The 22628-nt window shown below is 37.3% G+C and overlaps 1 protein-coding gene across 11 annotated transcripts in view; it reads right to left on the minus strand.

Annotated features, from left to right (window-relative positions):
* LOC139964861 (dual specificity calcium/calmodulin-dependent 3',5'-cyclic nucleotide phosphodiesterase 1A-like) overlaps positions 1 to 22628 on the minus strand; it is a 272661-nt gene that overhangs the window by 1772 nt on the left and 248261 nt on the right. For all 11 annotated transcript variants that reach the window (XM_071966902.1, XM_071966904.1, XM_071966903.1 and 8 more), the window contains 9 exons: positions 18515 to 18631; positions 15499 to 15639; positions 13661 to 13761; positions 11351 to 11476; positions 7377 to 7478; positions 6168 to 6288; positions 4816 to 4897; positions 3380 to 3576; positions 2971 to 3106 (listed from right to left, as the gene is read on the minus strand). In XM_071966902.1, coding sequence (XP_071823003.1) covers positions 2971 to 3106; positions 3380 to 3576; positions 4816 to 4897; positions 6168 to 6288; positions 7377 to 7478; positions 11351 to 11476; positions 13661 to 13761; positions 15499 to 15639; positions 18515 to 18631 — 1123 coding nt within the window. The remainder of the gene's footprint in view (positions 1 to 2970; positions 3107 to 3379; positions 3577 to 4815; positions 4898 to 6167; positions 6289 to 7376; positions 7479 to 11350; positions 11477 to 13660; positions 13762 to 15498; positions 15640 to 18514; positions 18632 to 22628) is intronic.

Genomic DNA, 22628 nt, shown 5'->3' on the forward strand with positions numbered 1-22628 from the left:
TAAATCATGTAAGGCACGTCAAGATAAACACAAACATGAAAGTTGTCAGAATAGCTGCCAAGGATACTTAGCGCAAAGGATACTCCTCTAGAGAGCACGGGTGACTGCAAGTGTACACTACAAGCATAAGTCTTGGATACAAATTACGCCGAGTTAAATATTCTGTACACGACATATAATATGGAGTCGTGGTAGAATCCAGTGCACCTATATGTTTGATAAATTATGGATATGCTACTTGAGCGTATATTCAACGATCACCTGAGACCCATTCTAGTTTCTAATGTTTAGTTAACAAGAAGTTGACTATAAAATAACCTGCTCTTTCTACGTTCATAAGAAATGAAAAAAAAAATATGCAAAGAAAAAAGTTAGCCAGATTGAATGCTTTTGAACGTATCAGGTACGTATGCAAAGTCACAGGTTTATCAGATTGAATGCTTTTAAACGTATTATGTCACATATTTATCAGATATATCAAAGTGATATACTCAAGGAATGAAGCGACACAGAACGATATCGAGACAGCAATATGTGAGATATTTTGAAACACTGTGTGCAGTATTTTACATATGCTTTTATCTTTACCAAAATTACCATGATCGTCTACTTTCTTTATGAGATATTCTTGTTTGGTTAATTTTTTTCTGTAAACTGTGCTCTAGCAGAAAACAAAATCATCTCAGCATATATCTTATCGCTTAGATATGAACATTTACTTTTGAAAGTTCTATGGATGTAAGTTGAACTGAGTGATACATTACAGGGGCGTATCCAGGATTTTCTAACCCGGGGGCGCGAATTACTATCTAAGCGGAGCGCCACCATCAGTTGGCGCGGAGCGTACAAGAAAATTTCTGGTTTTGATACCCCCTAGATCACCGGAAATGGCACTTCTCGGGCTTGAAAATGGTCAACCAGATGTACACTTTTGCCTGAGAACCAAGTATTTCCCAATAGTTTTTTTTTCATCCATAACCTTTTTGAAGATTGTAACCAGTCACACATCATGTTCGACCTCATTGCATGTCCTGTGGATCATTGCTTTTGTAGGTGATTCTACGTCACGGCCCACAATATCCGAAAGCCCCACTTTTCAAAGTTTAAAGCCCATTATTTGTTCAGAATTTGAAAATTCACATTTCTCGTGAAGAAAATCACTTCAAAACATATACATAATGTTGCACAACATTCAATCTATGGACAACCAATATAGAAAAACCTCATTCAACCCCTAACAGACAGGTCAAAACTGCTACGAGTAGAGGGAAGTATGATGAAGAATGTTGGTCAGGAAATTTTCGAAAATTCAGACACAGTTGATTTATTGGTGAACAAATATTACAACCTCTTATAACGGCAATTATAAAACTTCGTTGAAGGAAATGAAAAATACCAGATATTTCCGATATCAGATATTTCGAAACCGAACACTACACACATAGGCGTAGGAGGCGGGGGCTGCAGCCCCTCCCCCAACCAAACTATTTCCCCTGAAAATTCGGGCAATATGCTGAGAATAAAAGAAAAGTTTAAAAATTATCTCCTTGGTAATTAAAATAAAGTTCTAAGCTTGGCAGACTAATTCGCCATTACTACTGTAAAAGAGAGTTTGACATATTTGGACCTGTATGCTTTTTCTCCATCTACATAAGACATTTCGTTGTTTACATTAGCATCCTGCGGTATACTGCGCAACTTTCACGGACCGTACGGTACACGATGCCATGCGATGTAATGACCTATGCTTGCTTATATGATATTGATATTAACAAAAATGTTGGTTATATTTTTCAGGCAAGTCGTTACAGCCCCCAAATCCAATTGGGCTCCTACGCCTTTGACTACACACATAGACAGTTTTGAGGCTGTTCATTTTTGAACATGCATTTTCATGCTCACTGATATGATGTGATGTCTGCTCTTTGCTTTACAAATTCGAACAGGCGTGTAACGAGTAATTTGCCAAGGGAGGGGCGAAGCCTGTAGGCAAACTATCTAAGCGAAGCGCCACCATGAGTTCGCGCGAAGCGTACAAGAAAATTTTGGCCGAAAATGCCTCCCAGATCGCTGGAAATGACACTTCCCAGGCCTTGTAAGTTGCATCTAAGCATTGTCTATTTTGAAATTACTAGCGATATCATAAAGAAAATTTGCTCGGGGTGGGGGGGTCGCGAAATGCGTCATGTTCCCAGACGACTCAATCGAGTTCAAGACCAGCCACAGTTGGTTTCATTGCACAATTGAACAATTGTTTAAGGCGTCCATACACACACACGCGTTATGCTAGACCATATATAGTATATATATATAGATACATTGGTGAGAGAGGAAAAATGGAAACGTCAAAAATGGAGTTGTCGGTGTAAGGGGGAGGGTGAGGCGCACGTCCCCTCCGTAATCTTCGATCTGTCACTGGCTACCCTGTGTATATAATAGGGATCAGCGCTGTAATTATGACTGTTCCTCTTTCTCTTCCCGAGGTCTTGACGTTTATCTTCTACTTCCTCCTTTTCTCCTTTTTCTCTCTTTCTTCTTTTTCTTTTCCCTTCCTTCCTCTCCTCCTTTTCTTTTTTTCTCCCCCTTTTTCCCTTTTTTCTTCTCTTTTTTTCTCTCCTCTTTTCCTTACCCGGGGGGGGGGGGCGCGCGCCCCCAACGCCCCCCTGGATACGCGCCTGCATTATCACAATCATGCTGAGAATGTCTGATATTTTACATTATGTAAATTTGTCTAACTCTGACGTCATGCTATTCAAAGCTGAGAGTACTGAGTGTACCCAGCTAAAGCAGACAAAAGAACCGTTAACGTGGGATCAGCTAGGACTTCACGGACATCACACAAGAACATTATTTCTGACTCGGACTAGCCGGACCCTACTGCAATATTGTCACTGTCAACGCTGACCTCCTGTACAAGACCCCCCCCCCCCCCCGCAACAGGGTAAATATGTCTATGCATTTTTGGCCTACCTGTGGCGGCTATTTCTCGCCATTTACCCTTGTTTTGACTCAGTTTATCCGTCCAGCATCTACTGCATTTAGCTGGTAGGGTATTGCTCCTACCCATACTGAGACGCCCCGGGCTGGATGGAGGTCTACTCTCCGACTGCAAAATAAATAAAATATAGCACAAAAAATGACTCGTGTAGTCTGTCTAAACGTCATCAATAATCCGCCTAACAAGTAGTACAGTTTTGATTATAAATGTTTACTTAAAGTATAAAAAAATGTATGTAACTGCTGAGCGAACAGTCAGCACAGGACGAAAAAAAGAAGAAGATAATTTACAATAACACTTTTGGTACATGTATATCGTGATTACCACGATAGACAGGTAAGATCTGAGAATATGTACAGTTGAATGAACGTTTGTATGTACCTCATGGTTCGTGGGAGCGGGTACACTCGAAGACCTAGGCGCTGAACTGGGTCTCGTGAGAGGTATCGAGTTCCTTTTGCCAGATACGATTGACTCTTCTGGCGTTGAAGAGGTAGAGTTCAACTCATCCTCAAGGATCTGATCAATCATATCACCGCACACATGCAGACTTGGTTCCACAATGAAATCAATGAAGCCTTCAAGAAAGAGTGACAGAAACAAATATATCAGTGCATTCGTCGGCACAATATAGTATCATGTAATAACGGGTTATAACCGGCGGGGTGATCAAGTAGTAGAACAACCGGGGTGATCACTTTGCAATAACAGTATAGATTTGCTGCAGCGCATCGTTTTATACATATGTCAAAGAACTTATTGACAAATAAGGTAATGTTATGTATTTCTCAATCTTATTTGTTAGTGTTAGTGGAGAACATATGGGAGGGCGGGGTGCGGTGGCAAGCGTGGGCAACAATTCGGAAGGGGGTCATGTGCCTGAGCTGGTTACGGTTCTGATTACGCCACCAAAATCGATGGAATTCGTATTAACGGTGAGCTATATCATAATACATTGTCTTATATTACTGTATTTAGCTATCCCGAACAAATGCATTACACCCTGTTTGTCTCTGCATATATTGTAAGCCTTGCACGACTTTAACATTGTGTAGTTCGAGTAACATGCACCTCACAGGAAATTGCATGTCAGTTGTGACATTGTCATGCAAGAAAATATTATGTACACCAATAATAAATCAGGAAGGATAAATGAGAAACTGAGGTGTGGAAGTTAGTCAAAACCAAGAAATGCTATTTATGCCAACTCCCTGTAATTTGTTGCAAGAAGTTGCAGCGTCAAAAAATATCAAGGATATCTTATTCCGATCAATCAATACTCTATAGTTTAGTTGAAAGGAGGAGAAAGCAGAGCTATATTATTTATACAAGTGGCACTAGCAAATTTGAAAGTAATGAATACAATTATGTTGACATTAGTGTGAAGTTTGCCTGGTTGCTATAAGCCTTCGGGTTCTCCCTTCTCATATACATACTTTATGTTAATGGAAGTTTGATAACGCGTTAAGTAAGCAATTTCTAGTGATTTGATGACAATATTGAAGAAATATGATGTATTTCTTATTCATTCGATTGCCAACTTTCTGCTAATGTAAAGGCTTTGTCAACTGTCTCAATATCGCATACTGTTAACTTCGAACGAGTTCGTCTTTGTGAATATTGATGGATGATTTCTCTCTGCCATCAGAAACTTTACTCTCGTACTCTGCAACACAAAGGGCTATCGGTAATAGTCCATTGTGTTGAATGATGTACGTTAAATCACTGCAGCAATATATATGAGTACATAATACAACAACGTATTACCGTAATCTCTCGATACGTAAGCTGATGCATAAAAATTATAGAATTCTTACCAATTTGGGATTCCGCAATGAGAGTGGTATTTCTGTCGCAGAGAGGGGAGATTGCAATCCCTAGGTCCCTTTCTCTGTCACCCTGTTGAGGAAAGATGAATATCTCATGTATGGATACTGTCAGGGTTGCATTGTTACATGTACCAATGTAAGGATAACATGGTTATATTTTCTGATACATATGTGCAAGACTGCCCAGTGGAAGCGGTGGGGGCGGGGATTTATTTACTAGCACATCCTAGTGTTTATTAGATAGTGTACATGTATCTCAGAATTACCACATTTGCCGTCGAAACCTTTTTTCAAATATTTTTTATGGACGAGGACCCCCTCTCTCCCTCCCTACATGGAAGCCAGCTTCAATGAAAAATCTCAGGGCCGTATAGCCAAGTGTGTAGAAATGGTGGAATGTTCCTCTCCCGCCTCCCCCTCCCTTAAAAAAGCTCAGGCTTTCTTGCATATGGCTTATGCCTGTACTACACAAATGTAGTTAAAATTATGGAATTTATAGCATAATTTTGCTACTAATTTGAAGCACCCTATACCTACTCAAAAATGAGCTCCTTAAACCCCTCCCAAGAACGGACATCAGTTCAAGTTTGTGCCACCCTCCCCAATTCCCACAAAAAAAAACAGGTTTTATTCAAAGTGGCCTTAAAAAGCACACGATAGAAAATAAAGCTTGTAATACACAAGTGTAGTTAACATGATGAAATGATAGCCGATCTAAGTCCATCTACTAACATTAAAACGCACGCTACAAGACAGTGTTCTTGAAATGATTGAAATGATAGCACCATTTCACAGCTAAGCCGTTCTACCCTAACATAAAAGTCTCTTTAATCTCTACCCATGGTGACGTACAAACGCCCCACAGAATTCTATAAGGCTATAGGGACTGCTCTGCCCTTATGTAGGGTCAATCGTTGGAATTGCGAGTTAACCCCCCCCCCCCCCCTCAAACCTTGAAATCTGTACACGTTACTATCGCCCTCCATGTTGTTCATAACACGTGTTTGTTCACGTCACAATTGCCCTCCGTGTACATCGCAATAGTGACTTATGTGAAAACTCTCAATAAAAGTGCTCTGCGTGATTTTTCATTCAGGCTATTCCGTAAAGGAAACGGGCAATTCCACAAAATTAGAAAATACAGTTCAATTTGTATCCTCACGTGAGGCAATCAGTTCATAGATGATGAAAGGTCGAACAAGAATGTTGTATGATATCGTATCTGAGTTCAGATTCTGCTTTAAGGATTGAACATGGTGAAAGCCAAACGTGTAACAGTGTAACATTTGAGCGCAACTGTTAATCAAAAGTAACTTCTGGAAGATCAGGACGAAACTAACCTGTCTAAAGAATTCTTGCATTAGAAGTTGTGTCCATTTGCTGTGAAGTTTCCATTCCTTGGCAGCGTGGCTGATATCTGCACAGTGTAGTATCATTGATAATGCCTTGACCTTCTCAATACTATATAAAAAGAACGTTAAATGCATTAAAGCTGACATAAGTATTATAATTGCTAAACGGTGTCTAAAAACAAATGTAATTCGTCACCTTAGATCACATCTTAGTAAATGGACTTATAAGTAGCAATACGGCCATTGTAAAGTGCATGACACAAACACAATAAAAGATACCATGATAAATATGTGCCATGCATACTTTGAAAACGGAGGAGATAAACAATGAAGTAAATTATTTTAACTATGAAATTCGTCGTGTTTATATGACTTTAACAAATTTTTATAACATTTTGCCCACAATCTTACGTATTGCCCAACCCCCCCCCCCCCCCCGAATCCGGACCTGGCAAGGATTTCGATGAAATGCAGACAGCATGTGAGAAAACCAAAATTCTTCAAGAAAGTGATTGGTGCACAAATCTACTCATTCATAGGATAATTATAGCAACAAAGCACTTTAATGTTCCATCTTATAATGCGTTATCCATATCGCAGTTTTGACCAAACATCCGTCAATAAACCGAGTCACACTGCTAGGGCCAATATGCCTATTCATAATTATGTTTCCAGAACATCGCAAGTCAAGAATTTAATTACCTGTTTGCGTCAGGTGTTTATTATAAACAAATGTAGGTCATATTTTCTCAATATCGTTTGATCTGAACTGAATACAATATAATACCCTTTTGCCCATATTTAAGTTCGTAATTTCCCATTTGGTATTCTTGTAAACAGTTTCTCAGCCAAAGCACTCATAGACTATTTATCGTCTAATTTATACCATATTAATTTACAACACATGTGTTTGTTCATCTTTCAACGTTTCCAAATTCATCTTGTCCATTCCAATGAAAAACGTGGACGAACAATAGGGGTCGATATCTTAAACAAATGACTTAAGCAGTTGCATACCTACACGTATAGGTCACTAAACATCTGGTAACATTCTGATATACCCAATTGTGTCACAGATGGTATAATGAGTTAACCGCCACAAATGCGCCAAGGTCTTACGCAAATAACTCACAATAGCTGTGTGGCCATGACATACATCTCGAATGTTACATAATATGAAATGCCGTATTATCTCACCTTTCTGTGTTTCCTATCATCCCCTTCATTTGTTTGATTTGCTGGAAATGATACGACATGTCTGTTGCAAGTACCATTTCAATGATCAGGTTTCTTAACTCTCTGCAAAAACGAAAATAGCGTAAATTGAAAAACGCTTAAGTGATTGGCATAGCTTATGGCCTTTCGTCACGTCCTAGATAAACTAGATAGAATCATAAAATGTCTTTCATGAAAGAACTATGAACTCAGCTATTGATAAAATAGAGGTCGGAGGTTTCAGTGCTTGGATTGATTTAAATTTCTTGAATGTCTTTCAATCAATTTATTTTAGAAGGAATACCAGCACATGAATATTGACATTCGTAAAAAAAAAAAACCCAATTCAGCAAGCTACAGGTTGATATAATTTGTATGTATTCAAGATATACACCCTGGTGATCAAGTAAAACTTACTGTAGGCACGTGCTGTGGTTGCGTTTGCAGTTAAATATCTCTTACGTTTTAGACATATTTGAACAGAAGCAGTTTGTTTTCACAAAATATGTTTATAATCTTGGGCTAGTATGTTACTTTGAGTGAAAACAAACGTAACCAGACAGCAAAACTGCAGTGTATTTTCGATGATGCTACATGCATAATCTAATATCAGTGTGACTGACTATGCTGTAGCGTATAGCCAGGATGAACAACATACTTCAATCTAAGTAGTAGAGCAAAAAGCATTGAGATATGACAAACAATATTCACATTGGCAGCTGATAACCGAGATGGAAACTTTTATTGTATTCAGCATACAGATTGATCTCTACCAAAGACAACAAGCTTCTTCTCATGCCTCGACAAATATCTTTAAAAGTACTCGCTATTTGGCGACCGGGACTAAAAATCGACTCCCCAATACGTAATATTCACTCGCCACTATGATTTATGTTCAAGTCTCCATAGTACAGATCTACAACATCAATACTTTCTATGAACAAAGGTTAGGCACTTAGGCAGATACATGGTACTACGTAATTGCACTTGGAAAATTATGTTTCTGTGCAGTACGAAATTTAACCACCAAAAGTAAGTGATGAAAAAAGTATAACATGTCGCAGAATAATAAAGAGGCAGCTTGGCCTATTTTTGCGTCAAAACAATGACAAATCAACATCTGCAAAAATACCTACGAAGATAGCTTGGCTCCTGTTACATTAGGGCTCCCCTATAGTACTAGGCATATACTATACAGTAGCTAGGTGTGCGCGAGTCCTAAACCTATCCAGTACCTCACTGCTACTTTGAACCGCTACTCGATTAGCTCTACTTCGTACATTTTCCCAATTATTTATCTTGTCTTTTAGCCGCAGATTGGTGCGCGAATTTCTAGCAGCAATAACAGCAAACTTGTCTCAAAACTTTTAAATTGTTGTACATTTTGCAAATTATGACTGATAGCATGCAGGAAAATGCCTAAGAAATAATTTAGGAGATGTTATGCCACCTTGAGTGTATTGGCATTCTGACTGGTATTCTTCACGTTGCTGTGTTAACGAACCAAATTTTACCCCACCGTTGCTGGCCTAGACTATATAAAATTGCCCATAGGCCTAACCAGGTTTGTTCGAGCTGTCCCATGATCATCAACGTGACGAAAGTCGAACGTTACTCTTAAGGCCTAACTATACTGAAACTGGTGGAAGAGACTACACAACTTGAGATCAACAGCCGATCTAGGCACAGCTCGTGAGCTCACTGCCAAACTAAGACCGTTTTACACAATTAATTTGCATGAGATTGGTCATAGTCAAAAATCTAACAAGGCGACAGTTAATTTTCGAAAACGGTGCCTGGTCATTTCATCAACATCAACGTAACACATCTTTATTTTTATTTGGCAGTGAATCTCGACAATTGCGAAATACGACGGAAAACTTCCAATAGCACCGCTTTTTTGTGCAAAGGGTACACCTTTTTGCAAAGGGTACACATTATAGGCTATGTAGTGAAAGTATGCAGCGAAGCGACACACTGAAGCCGATACAGATTTGTTCGAGTTGTGAGTTTTGATTCGATTCTACGGATGCCCATAAGCTAATTTACAATTGCAAGCAGCCTCCTATTCTAATAAGGGGTAACGCATATGTTATATAATACGCTGGTCGTTGGGAGATATAGATTAGAAAACAAGGTTTCCACAATTTGCCTCTGGTGACTCCAAATGACCTTTGACCTCCATAAATAATAAAATATACTTCTTGTACTGAACGTGTCACAACTACTAACTAACTATGAGATTGACCCAAGCTTCCCTTCTCGAGATATCGTTTTTACAAGGTATTCACAATTTGACCCCTGGTGACCACAAATGACCTAGACCTCCTCTAAAAACAATAGGCTTTTACCCTAAGTTTTGTTCTCCTACACACGAAAATATGAGATTGGTCCAAGTTCCCTTCTAGAGATATCGTGTTTTTTAAGGTTTTCACAATTTCACCCCTGGTGACCCTAAAGGACACTTGACTCCTCTAAAAACAATAGGAGTTGGGGTACACCTACTCAACAAATTGATCCAAGCTTCCCTTCTTGAGATACCGTTTGTACAAGCAAGGCGTCACACACACACACACTCATCCGCCTACATGACTGCATAGGTTACGATTATCATCGAAACCAAAACTAAGAAGCTGTAGTGGCAGTGTTGTCGTGTCTAGGTCTATCGCCTACTTTATTTTGAGAGTCGGACTGAAGAGTTTATTTGCCATTCAGATTCAAGGTTATATCATACTAATTATGAAGTCTTGGAAGAAAAGAAAGATTTCATAACATTACTCAAGTGTCGTGAGTGAATTCAACGAGAAGTGAGATATGGATATGAACGGCAACCAGCCGCTTTAGGTCACACCTAAAACATCGAGTCCCAGTCTCACGCTATCATTCCAGGTTTAGCATTTTCAAATCAATGAACCTTTTTCAATATATCGGTTAGTTTAACCATCTGGTTTGTAACTAATTAAATAATAAAGGTTAAAACAGTCGGAGTCACCATGGTAATCATGAATTTTTGCTGGTACTGGTTTTACGTGTTGAAATAAGGAGAATTGGAAGTTTGATCAGTATTAACCATGCTGGGAACTCATATAGATATAGTTAACATATAAAACTATCCTCGATGAAACATCCCAGCTTGCTTTAACTCACTTAATCAAGATATATCTTCTTGTATATGAGCATGTTTTTACTAAAAGCTAACCTGAAATGGATAAAGCCTCACACAAATGATTCCCGTATACATCACTGTGAGAATTAAATTCAAACTTGACATTGTGTTTGTTTCAAACGAGTATTGAAGGCCAACCCTTCGAGCCTTTATCGCACATATTTACATAGATGTTCACTGCAGTAGGTTGGCGATCTTAATCTTCCGTGCTCCTTTCAATTAGATGATAACATTTTACATGCTTATATTGTTTGTTTTTCTTGCTCATTTGTTATTCTTATCAGAGTATTTCTAGACGTTCGAATGCAGTAGTCATGTACAATAAAGTATAACTTCTGAGTGTTACTGCTGTATATAGTAATGTGTTAAAAACTACAATACTGAAAATTCTACGGTATATGCCGTCGACATGAGATTGTTACATCAAGGCAAAACAAATTCTCTTTAATTAAGAAACGTAGGCCATGCACACTTGATTTGTTAGCTTTGAGCTCACAAAATCACAGCTTTGCAGCAACGTACGTACGCAGTCTACACAAATTTGGTCTCGTAAAATAGTCACTGCTTCATTGTATCTCCATGCAGGCATGTTACGTAACGTGGTGTTATTCAACAGACCGCATTGACACTTTTTTCATATATCGTTGTTATATATCATGTAGTGGCTGCACCGAAGAGAATTCTGCTGACTAGTAATGAGACAACATAACCACATTAAATATTTGGTGGTAGTTCATCATTGTGTTCACTGCACTCATTCATCTCTAAGCAGGTGTATTGTTTGACTTACTTGAATTCCTCGGTTGACACATTTGCGAGGATGTTCTTATCGTCTTCTCTCATTAACCGGAATGTGCTGCTGACATGGTGATTCTCCAGAACTGCTCGGTCATTATAAAGGTACGCCATATCAGACCTTGTCATAAAAGATAGATGACCCTCATTAGAGTACAGTCAAATTGAAATATGTCATGGCACGTTATCTGGTATAATTAATTACATATACACACAGTCAAGACTGATTACTAAGTAGGGTTTAATCTAGGCTCTTCTGCCCTATAAACTTACACTCATGTAGTAAGCTCGTTGAATTTGAGGGGAATAAGGCACGACTGTGTAAGAAATTATTTACATGCTTGTTTAAGTTAAAACATGGTAATAACACATTGAAGATGTCTTTCTGATTAAAATCTCCAAACAAACAATAACTGTCATGTAGGTTTACAATAAGGGGAAACAAAATAGTCTGACCCGCTCACACCTGAATTCATCTTAAGATATATACCACCCTGAAACACAAATAGTCTGACCCGCTTACACCTGATTTCATCTTAATATATATACCACCATGAAACAAAAATAGTCTGACCCGCTTACACCTGAATTCATCTTAAGATGCGATATAATAACCGATGCTTGCTTATATGATATTGACATAAACATGTTGAACGCGCGCTTCGCGCGAGAAAAATTTTGGTTATATTTTGCTGCCGTTTACAGCCCCCAAATCTAATTGGGCTCCTACGCCTTTGACTACACACATCGACAGTTTTGAGACTGATATGGTGTTATATCTGCTCTTTGCTTTACAAATCGTGTATCGAGTATTTTGCCAAGGGAGGGGCGAAGTCTGTAGGCAAACTATCTAAGCGTAGCGCCACCATGAGTTCGCGCGAAGCGTACAAGAACATTTTGGCCGAAAATGCATCCCAGATCGCTGGAAATGACACTTCCCAGGCCTTGTAAGTTGCATCTAAGCATTTTCTGTTTTGAAAATTACTAGCGATATCATAAAGAAAATTTGCTCAGGGGGGGTTCCTCTTTCTCTTCCCGGTGTCTTGGCGTTTATCTTCTACTCCCTCCTTTTCTCCTTTTTCTTATTTTTCTTTTCCCTTCCTCTCCTTCTTTTCTTCTTTTCCCCTCTTTTTCCCTTTTTTCTTCTCTTTTTTCTCTCCTCGTTTTCTTACCCGGGGGGCGCGCGCCCCCAACGCCCCCCCCCCTGGATACGCGCCTGGATATATACCACCCTGAAACAAAAATAGTCTGACCCGCTTACACCTGAATTCATCTTAAGATATATACCACCCTGAAACAAAAATAGTCTGACCCGCTCACACCTGATTTCATCTCAAGATATATACCACCCTGAAACACAAATAGTCTGACCCACTTACACCTGAATTCATCTTAAGATATATACCACCCTGAAACACAAATAGTCTGACCCGCTTACACCTGAATTCATCTTAATATATATACCACCATGAAACAAAAATAGTCTGACCCGCTTACACCTGAATTCATCTTAAGATATATACCACCATGAAACAAAAATAGTCTGACCCTCTTACACCTGAATTCATCTTAAGATATATACCACCCTGAAACAAAAATAGTCTGACCCGCTTACACCTGAATTCATCTTAATATATATACCACCATGAAACAAAAATAGTCTGACCCGCTTACACCTGAATTCATCTTAAGATATATACCACCCTGAAACAAAAATAGTCTGACCCGCTTACACCTGAATTCATCTTAATATATATACCACCCTGAAACAAAAATAGTCTGACCCGCTTACACCTGAATTCATCTTAATATATATACCACCATGAAACAAAAATAGTCTGACCCGCTTACACCTGAATTCATCTTAAGATATATACCACCCTGAAACAAAAATAGTCTGACCCGCTTAACCTGAATTCATCTTAATATATATACCACCCTGAAACAAACCAACTGTGCTTGATGGTAGATCCTCATGATGGATCAAATACAAAGGTACATATACATTTCATACTGTCCACGACCTTTAGTATGCTCGAGTCCAGTTACGTCATTATAAGTATTCTCTGAATGGCATGTGGACATCGAATGATGTTACAGATATATTACACCACAATAAAACTGCACAATACTATTCTCTAATAAAAGGAATCGTTATATCCTTGTTAGGAAAGGAAAATCTATATTGAATAATGTTTGTGTATAATGCTTCTTGTATTTGTAACTTACAGACATTCAGCTCGAGCCCTTTTTTTTGTCTCTTTCTGATTTTCTGTCAGTGAGTAAATGCGGAGGAATTACTCACCCTGTGTTAATATGAAAATTGTTCGTAGTACCCGTGTGCTCGAAGTCGTGCATCACAGCTGCTAGAATACAGGCGAAGATCTCCAAGTCACTAATCCAATGCTGAATGAAGGAGAGAAAGAAAACTATTTTAGAAGGCACGTTGTGAACTCAATAGATTCCTTCAAATTACACTCTGGCATAACGACATTGTTTCAGGTTTAATTATTCAGATTCAGAACGGATATCGACGCCACCTTATTGTCCTATATCGCCAAAAGGGAGAAATATCAGCCATTAAATTTAACATTGATCATCTGTCAGTCTATATGCTCCTATATGGAAACACACAACCTGTCTCTATATCGGTCAGTGCAGACATTGAATTAAGCTAAAAAGGACATGAAGTATTGTGTTTCGCATAGTTTCTACACTTGTTATTGTATTCCAGATTGGTTTCTGGAACTGTAAGCCGCCCTGTGGTGGTGTATTAACATATTAACTGTTACACATCCCCAAATGACTTATAACGTTAGACAAAATGGGATAATAGAACACTGCGTATTTCAGAGGCAGGCACCTGTCCTCGATACAGGCGTCGTATTCTAATTTCGTTCTGTATTGAAACGGATATTAAAAAGTAGCCGACCAGAAAAAATCATTGAAGGAAGTTAACGAACATAACCTCGTGCATTAATTGGAAGACATCTTCTCCTTAACCGTATCGCTTCAACTACAAATACGTTAATTCATGATGTAAGTTTATCTTGCATAATCAGCCTCTTTCTAAATATCTTTCACGTAAGTTTTCAAGATTTTTTGCAATATACGTCACTACCAGCGACGTAGCCAGGAATTTTCAAGTGAGGGGGGGGGGGGAGCACAGTTTGCGCTTGATATGGGGGAGGGTGTAAGGGGGTGTCCCCCCTTTGAGAAAGTTTTGAACAATTGAAGGTCCTTATATACGATCTGGTGCAATGTTTTGCCAGTTTCATCATTATCATATGATAACATATTATCAGCAGATTTGTATACCTGTTTGAATTCTTTTACATGTTCTTTCACATATTATATCAGAAAGACAAACAAAGTGCTCTTTTACAATTTTTCCATTATGATGATTCTTGTTTATTGTCCAATGTCTGGTCTTAAATACATTTGACGAACTTAACTGATGGACAATATAAACTTTCATATTTTGTAAGACAGCCAGATGTGCAGTGGCCTAAAAACAAATATCGTTATCGCAGTGTAATAATTATTTATAGGAAGCGCGTATCACGTACGATTGCTAGCTTAGCTTCATAACATGCTGTTCGTGCAACAACTTAGGAAGAATCATAAAAAGGATAAGAACGCACGTTGTCGTCGTCGTTGTGCATACGGTTCGTGACACTCCATCGAGTGCGGTTAGGTAGCTATATGTATTTTATTACGCAATGGCCAAATTTAGCTAATTGCATCTGCCAAACTAAGTAGCTGAATCAGTACATTCAGTAGGCCTGAATGTTACTACGATTATAATCGAGTGAACGGAGCTGACGAGTATTCAAGATCAAAAGAGCACTAACAAAATACCATGCTAAAAAAAAAAAAAAAACATTTTTAAACATTTTTTCGACACTGACAGGGTGGGGGAGCAGTTGCTCCCACTGCTCCCCTGGCTACGTCCATGGTCACTACAGCCGTAAATTGAGATATCGTACATAGTGCCTGCATGTGAATCTCTACGATTAATAAACACACAATATTATATATAGATATGGGCATGAAGCTCTGACCATTTATGCTATTAGCCCGACTCCTGCAATATATCTTGTCGTAAATAAGCATGCATTCCGTTTATTAGGGTCATCTTACCACGAGACCCATCCGAGCCAGCATGTGGTGGACAGTTTGTGCAACATCAGCAGCGTGCAGCAGATTATGGTAAGGATTAGAGTGTTTGCTGTAGCCTGTCTCCATCGCATCCAGAAAATTACTAAGAACCGAAAAAGGAATCTGTGGAGCAAGTTAGTTGAGATCTTTAACCCAGTGTCCAATTACAACCTTCGTGCGTAGATTAATTGCAATTCTGTAAATCTCATTAAGGGCTGTGACGTAAAATTACTGGTACACCAGCTGTGACAAAACTTTGTATTCTGACATGGTCCATGCATGTTAATGTCAACTTACGTTTTCCACATAAGTTTATGGCCACTGTTGAATCTCCTCTTCTGGTAGTTCTAAGGTAACACAATGCCATCAACAGAAAAACACATCTTTGTGTTTAAGTTGTCAAAATATCTTGGCTATAATGATATGTTTAGGCTTTTATAATTTTCTCAATGTGTTGGTTAATCTTACGTACTAGTTTACGAATGATCGTTTTTAATACATGAACTATCCGTGAAATTAATATATGAGGAATCCGATACTTGGATTTTCGTTATATGTTCAACATTTGAAACGAGTTTGATATAAGGTTGACTTGTATTAGTGTCTTATTAACTATACGTGCCTAACAATAATAATAATAATAATAATGATACAAGTGATGCCCATGCATTCATACTGCCTTCTCTCTGATAAATCATTGCATAGTGATCGATATATCTTTCATATCAATAAAAATGCTAAGCGAAGGAAGCATAACATATGAGTATGCACTTTATTTTATCGAACTTGCATAACGTATGATCTCAATCAATTCCCTAAAAATTGTAACGGTGTTATTCCGAATAGAATACTATTGAACTCATCTGCAAACCGAGGCGAAGTCAATTTTATAACCTTGCAAGATGTTTTACTTAAGATAATATTGCCACGGCCTTGCCAGATAAAAATTTTCTCCACGAAGTAATATGGACTCCGTCAGTATTGATTTTGACTGATGCACTTTGTAAGAAATGCATAAATGAGTATACTGACCTTACTTGAGTGTATATATGCATATATCACACACCATGATATAGTGTACATATGTTTATACTTATATGTAGCTACACTGTTCAGTAAAATGCATAGGCTGAGCACCTTGAACGGACTTGAAACCTCAAACTATCTATATTTGATCATCTTTGTTGTCCTAGGACACAGGGACAGAATGTCAACCACAACAAATGGTAAATTAAAACAAATAGGCAAATTATAAATTCATTTCAAACTTGAATTGGCTCTACTTTAGAATCCACTCAAGAATTTTTTTAAATACTTGTTAATATTGCGAAAGACCCGTCTACAAAGGTTCTTGATCTTCATATAATTTACTTAACTGTGTTCTGATTAAATCTTGAAACTTACTTGGATTTAGATAGACAGATAATAGACATACGAACAGATAGACAGATCCTTAAAGCAATCATTGAAAATATCAAGTAACGCTTTATTATTGTTCTTTCTTAATACGTGAAGTTCAACCTCAAGAAGAAATTTAAATTTGTAACGGAAAATTGTTGAATCAGGCTTGGACTCATTGTTCTTACACTTAAAGATATAATCTTCGCTTATAACATAAATAAATTAATAGGATTGCGACCGTTCTCAGTAAAACCAAAAACAACAGATTTTATGTTCATCTCATAATCGTTTCTCATATCTCTTTCCAAAATTATTTACATGAGGGCACCACATTATCTGAATTGAACAAGAGGAGAATTGTAGACCGAAAAGCCGTTTGTTGTTATTTGGAAATTGGGTTTATGTTAAATTAGTTTCCATAACTTGGGGATGGCAGCAATAATTCTAAAGTAAGTTGTGTATGGCAATCTATACCAATTCCGTTTTTCACGATAACATTTTCATAAGACATAACATTGCCATCATCCGTAAAAAGATCATATATTTCGAACGCATTGTTGTGTATTAACACATCAAAATAGATAATCCGATTGTTTATTCTGGTACAGCCATTATTTAAAACATACTAATTGGCAAAAACCCCTCCAAGAACACAAACATTATATATATATATATATATATATATATATATATATATATATATGTATATGTATATATATATATATATATATATATATATATATATATATATATATATATATATATATATATATATATATATATATATATATATATATATATATATATATAAGACGAACAGTTGGATAGAAGAAACGTACGGAAAACTCTAAAATATTATTTGCCTCTGATGAACATATACATATCTTGTCTGTTGCATGATGGAAGCCTATCAATCAGATGATACCAATAACAAAAGCACTCACGGTACTGAAATTGGTATAGCCAAGCCAATTAGACCGACACAGCAGGGCGATCCTTGTAAATATGACTCAAGTCCTAGATTGACATATGGCGTCAGAGCTGGGTAAATGCTAAGATTGCACATGCCATCTCAGAGTGGATTAGGGAGTGATAACAGATGAACTTGTTCCTGACATTAAAGGGTCCATGTACTTCAAATTGAATTAACACATCGATGACATAATATCCCAGGTTGTAGACTCAATTGATACTTCCAATACTGTACACTGGAATGTGAAATACTACCTTATAGGTGTTGTGAATGCTGCTCAGAGAAAACAGCACACGGGATATGTCAGGATATACTATGCAGTTAGTCAATTAGTTAGTCCAGCTCGTCAATAGACAACCTCAATTTTATCCCCCTCCCCCTCCCCAGCCCCCCCCACCCCTCATGAATTTACACATATTATACGCTGTTTATATCAACATAAGTTAACAATGTAAGATTGCCGTTAGGAGTAAAGGATAGGCGGGCGTGGAGGCGTAAAGGATAGGAGGGGATGGAGAGGCTTTGTATAGAGGATGAGCTTATGATTGAGGGAAGGGGAGGGTTTCGTATCGCACACCTTCAGATAGTCTATACCTCTTGCATATGCGTATTCTATAACCTAACCTTGAACTTGATGAGTAGATCGTATCTGTTGAGGATTTCATGGACAATGCATTTGAGAGCATGCCCCTCTGCTTCTCGATTTACAGCAAAAATATCAAAGGACCAATCATCAATGTACTGAAAGAAAGAGAGAAAGGACAAATGTATCTAATATTGTCACAAGGCAAGTCCTCGTCTTCATCGTTATAACATGTCCACATTAATCGATTTAACTTGTTATTTTCAGACACTTCAATACAGGCCTACACTGTTGCAATAGATACACATACATTTATCATATATTACATTAATATGACATGCCTTCAGAAATTTCATGTATGTTAAAACAAACAGATGCAGACATTTAATTAGCATGATAGTTTTCTTAGCTTGATAAGCCCAATAGAGATGCTAATCTGATATTTGCATTTCTTTACTAAATATTATAAATGAAAAGTATAAATATATATGTTCAATGGTACCAGTACCAGTTTTCAAAATATGACGGAGGATAGTGAAATACATTTTGAGATGGCATTTCTTTGTTTCTAGCATTCATAGACTCCTTGAAAGATAATGGAAATGTGTTTATTCTCACCCCCCACCCCCATCCCTAACACGATAGAAAATAATACATTGTGACTGCTTGAATCCGAGCAACGTTTATTGTGGTTGTAAATATAGACATTTTTAATAGAACCTGCCTTGAAAACTCTAAGTTTTTACCAAATAGTTGTCATGGTAATTGGGAAGGGGATGAGGAGGGGTAGGGGAGTATAAAAATGGAAATCACTACCAAACACTGTCAGAGTAATTAAGGGGTGGGGGAGGAGACAATCAATTGTGTTGATGAAAAAAGGTGTTGTGTATTAGTAAAGGATCAATGACAGTTAAGTATCAATGACAGTTTGACGACACACAGACACAAAAGAAACCCATCCAAACAAAGGAGATATGTTTAATGTAATATACTTCATCTGGTCGTCATCTTTAAGTCAACAGCATTTATTTTATTTTTATGGTAGACCGATATTCATATGCCGTTAAACACTCGTTGAAATGAGATCTTTAATTAACACGATTGTTATTTGCCTATACGCAGCGCTTTATCCATACTCTATATTGGTAATGGACATTCATGGATTATAGCGTGGCTTACTATGTTTTACCTTTCACATATTAAGAGACATTTCTCATATATACGTTTCGGAACCCTGTGAAAGGCCCATATTAGATACGATCAAAATATTTCATTAACGATTCGAGTCCACATATAAGCAACATTATAAGGAAATGTTCCTTACAATTTTATTCTAGTAACAATTATTGTAAAAGCAAAACTACAGGTAATCAGAGAAGATAGAGACTGACATTAAGTTATGTCAGTTGAAAACTATACTGGTATATAAGGGGCCTTTAGAGCTTCGTTAGTATCACGTCATTCCTCTAAGGACTTGAAGTGAATGTGTAATTTCACGGCACTCTGCGTCGGGGAACAAGAAAGTGTGTGATACAGAGGTAACTTAAGCAACCATCTTATACGTCAAGATGTAGATAATCATCTAGTCGAGGGTATGAAGAGTCATCACTGGCATTAACGTAGAATATAAAATAAAGGCACCTTACACAGCCTTATATAGGCTATATAATAAAGGCACCCTACAGAGCCTTATATAGGCTATATAATAAAGGCACCCTACACAGCCATATACATACAAGTCAAATCTTCGATCGCCGTGCACAGACGTTCAGATATTCCACAAGACAAATTGGCTTGACATATATACTGTACTTGAATATCTATATACGTTGAACATCGGAAATACTTTGTCATATGAAGGATACGAAGAAATAAATATGATAATAATAGAATAAATTTAATATTTATGAAAGTATTTGTTTACAAACCTTGCATTAATAGCAAGCTGAAGCATTGGTTTCTCACCATTTGGCTATGAACTTGAGATGACCTTCTTTTGTTTTTTAGGTTAAAAACTGTCGTTTTTTAGTATTTCGAAGCTTTTCAGTATCTGAAAATACTTTTCCACATAGCTATATTTAAATTAAAGAATAAACTTTTCTGTTGTACTTTTTTGAGGCTGTGACTTTCTTTATCGCAATTTTAACATTATAAGATTGAGGCATTTCGTGTTATACGTTGCTTACATTTGCCTGTTTGCAAACAAGTATGTTTGACTTTCCGCCGACCTAACGTTGCAGTCTTGGTTTTTATAGTATTTACAAATTTATCCACATGTACTGTACTATGAAATGACATATAAAGGGAACCATACTACTAAGAAGTCCTTGAGAATCTATGTCAATATATGGCTGTAATGTAAATATTGATGAAGGAAATACAATATTCAAGAATATTATTTTCATCATGGTGTTTTGTATGCAAATTAAAACTTGTAATTGTAGATTATGTATTCTTTAGTGCTGACTACTTGTTTTTAATCCATTAAACAAATTTAAACAATGACAACTTTAGAAATGGTTGTTCAGCTGTGAACAATACAACTGTACTCCGATGAGGTTCCATTATCATTTTTCTTTGACTTGCATGATTTTATATTTTTGAGGTTCTGTGCATTAGAGACGTCTTTCCATCTACGTTTCTTTATTACAATCTTCATTGTCTAAGTTAAACAAGATATAATTATAAGGAGTGTTCCGAGGCTGATCTGGCCTGATTATGAATTGATTGTTTATAAGACCAAATTCGTTGTTAAAGAAAGACCCCTTGGGCATTTGCGCCATTATAAACAATTTTTATGTAATAATTTTCTAACTCAGGCAGGAAAGCCTGCTGTGGTCTTCTTTGAATGAGCAAAACGCAAGGGCAACAGCTAGAAGGCACCAAAACAGACCCGAACGGTACATAATAACACCATGGTTTGTACGCTGATCACTGACACCACATGACTGTTAATAATGGCCTTCTACGTCATTCGTTTTTAAATTGATCAGCAGAAACGTTCACTGATAGTATGAGAAGCAGCTCTATCACTGCTTTTAATCAAATAGCTTATTATTTACTTAAATCACTGACGTCTTCTTCCTCGCAGTGGTTAATGGACTTTTAATCTCTTGAAAGTGAAGACTAGTGTAGAACACTTAGGATCAAGTACCCAAGATTATGATCATAAAATGCACGTAGCATGACGGTATGTGGCGGCTAGTAATAGCCTCTCACAGAAATCTTCTAATGATGCATGAAATCCAAGTGCACATACACAGCATAAACACTCAACTTGCCTTTCGGCGGTCTCGCTAGGTTTTAGAAATATTGAGATGTTTGTTCATTGTCATGTGTATAAATATTTCCTATGAACGAATGCACAATAGCTGCTATCAACTGTATGTCAGGCTACAGTGTTGCAATGTAGTCTCATATTTATAAGGGTCAAAATACCGCCACGTACGTTCCTGCTCATACAATTAAAATGATAAGATCAAAGAAAATAAAGAAACAGGAATCATAAGAAAGTAAAAGCATTTGCATAATGAAAGAACAACATCAGATCGATGTTTCGACCTCACAGAAGGCCGTGAAATAGAAACAAATACGCAAGAGAGACAAACAAAGACATAACTATTTTCAGGAATGAGCAAACCATCAGAGTAATCTGCCTTAATCATACCAAGGAGCATTTGCAAAAGCAAGAGTTTAAGGAAAGGTAACCAAATACTTTCTCATCTATCTAGCTATTCCCTGGTAACCTACTTATCGATTTCAGAATGGTTGTAATTCGTTATTTTTGAAACATCCAATTCTTTATTCCAAACCGACTTCTACTTTGGTTGTTATTTTCATCTCAATCTCGTATCTCCTTTGAAGGCTAAATGGTTCCCCTGGGATGGAAATTTGAGAACATGACCGAATGGTCATTAAAATTTATGGTTTCATAAATATAACCTCCAAGAACTGACGTATGAATATAATATCTGCCTTTGTAACAAAATATGTGGATCATTACGTGAGCGATGGGCTATATGTCTAAGCATTGCCAAGATGAGAACCTCACAACAGGAGAACATATGATGTGTTCATACAAAGAGAAAAAAGGATAATGCTCGGCTGAAACATGAACCCAGAAGTGTCCGGTTGGAGAAGCAATTTTTTAAGAGT

The sequence above is a fragment of the Apostichopus japonicus genome, chromosome 23 (genome assembly GCF_037975245.1).
Source record: "Apostichopus japonicus isolate 1M-3 chromosome 23, ASM3797524v1, whole genome shotgun sequence".
Classification (NCBI taxonomy): Eukaryota; Metazoa; Echinodermata; class Holothuroidea; order Aspidochirotida; family Stichopodidae; genus Apostichopus; species Apostichopus japonicus.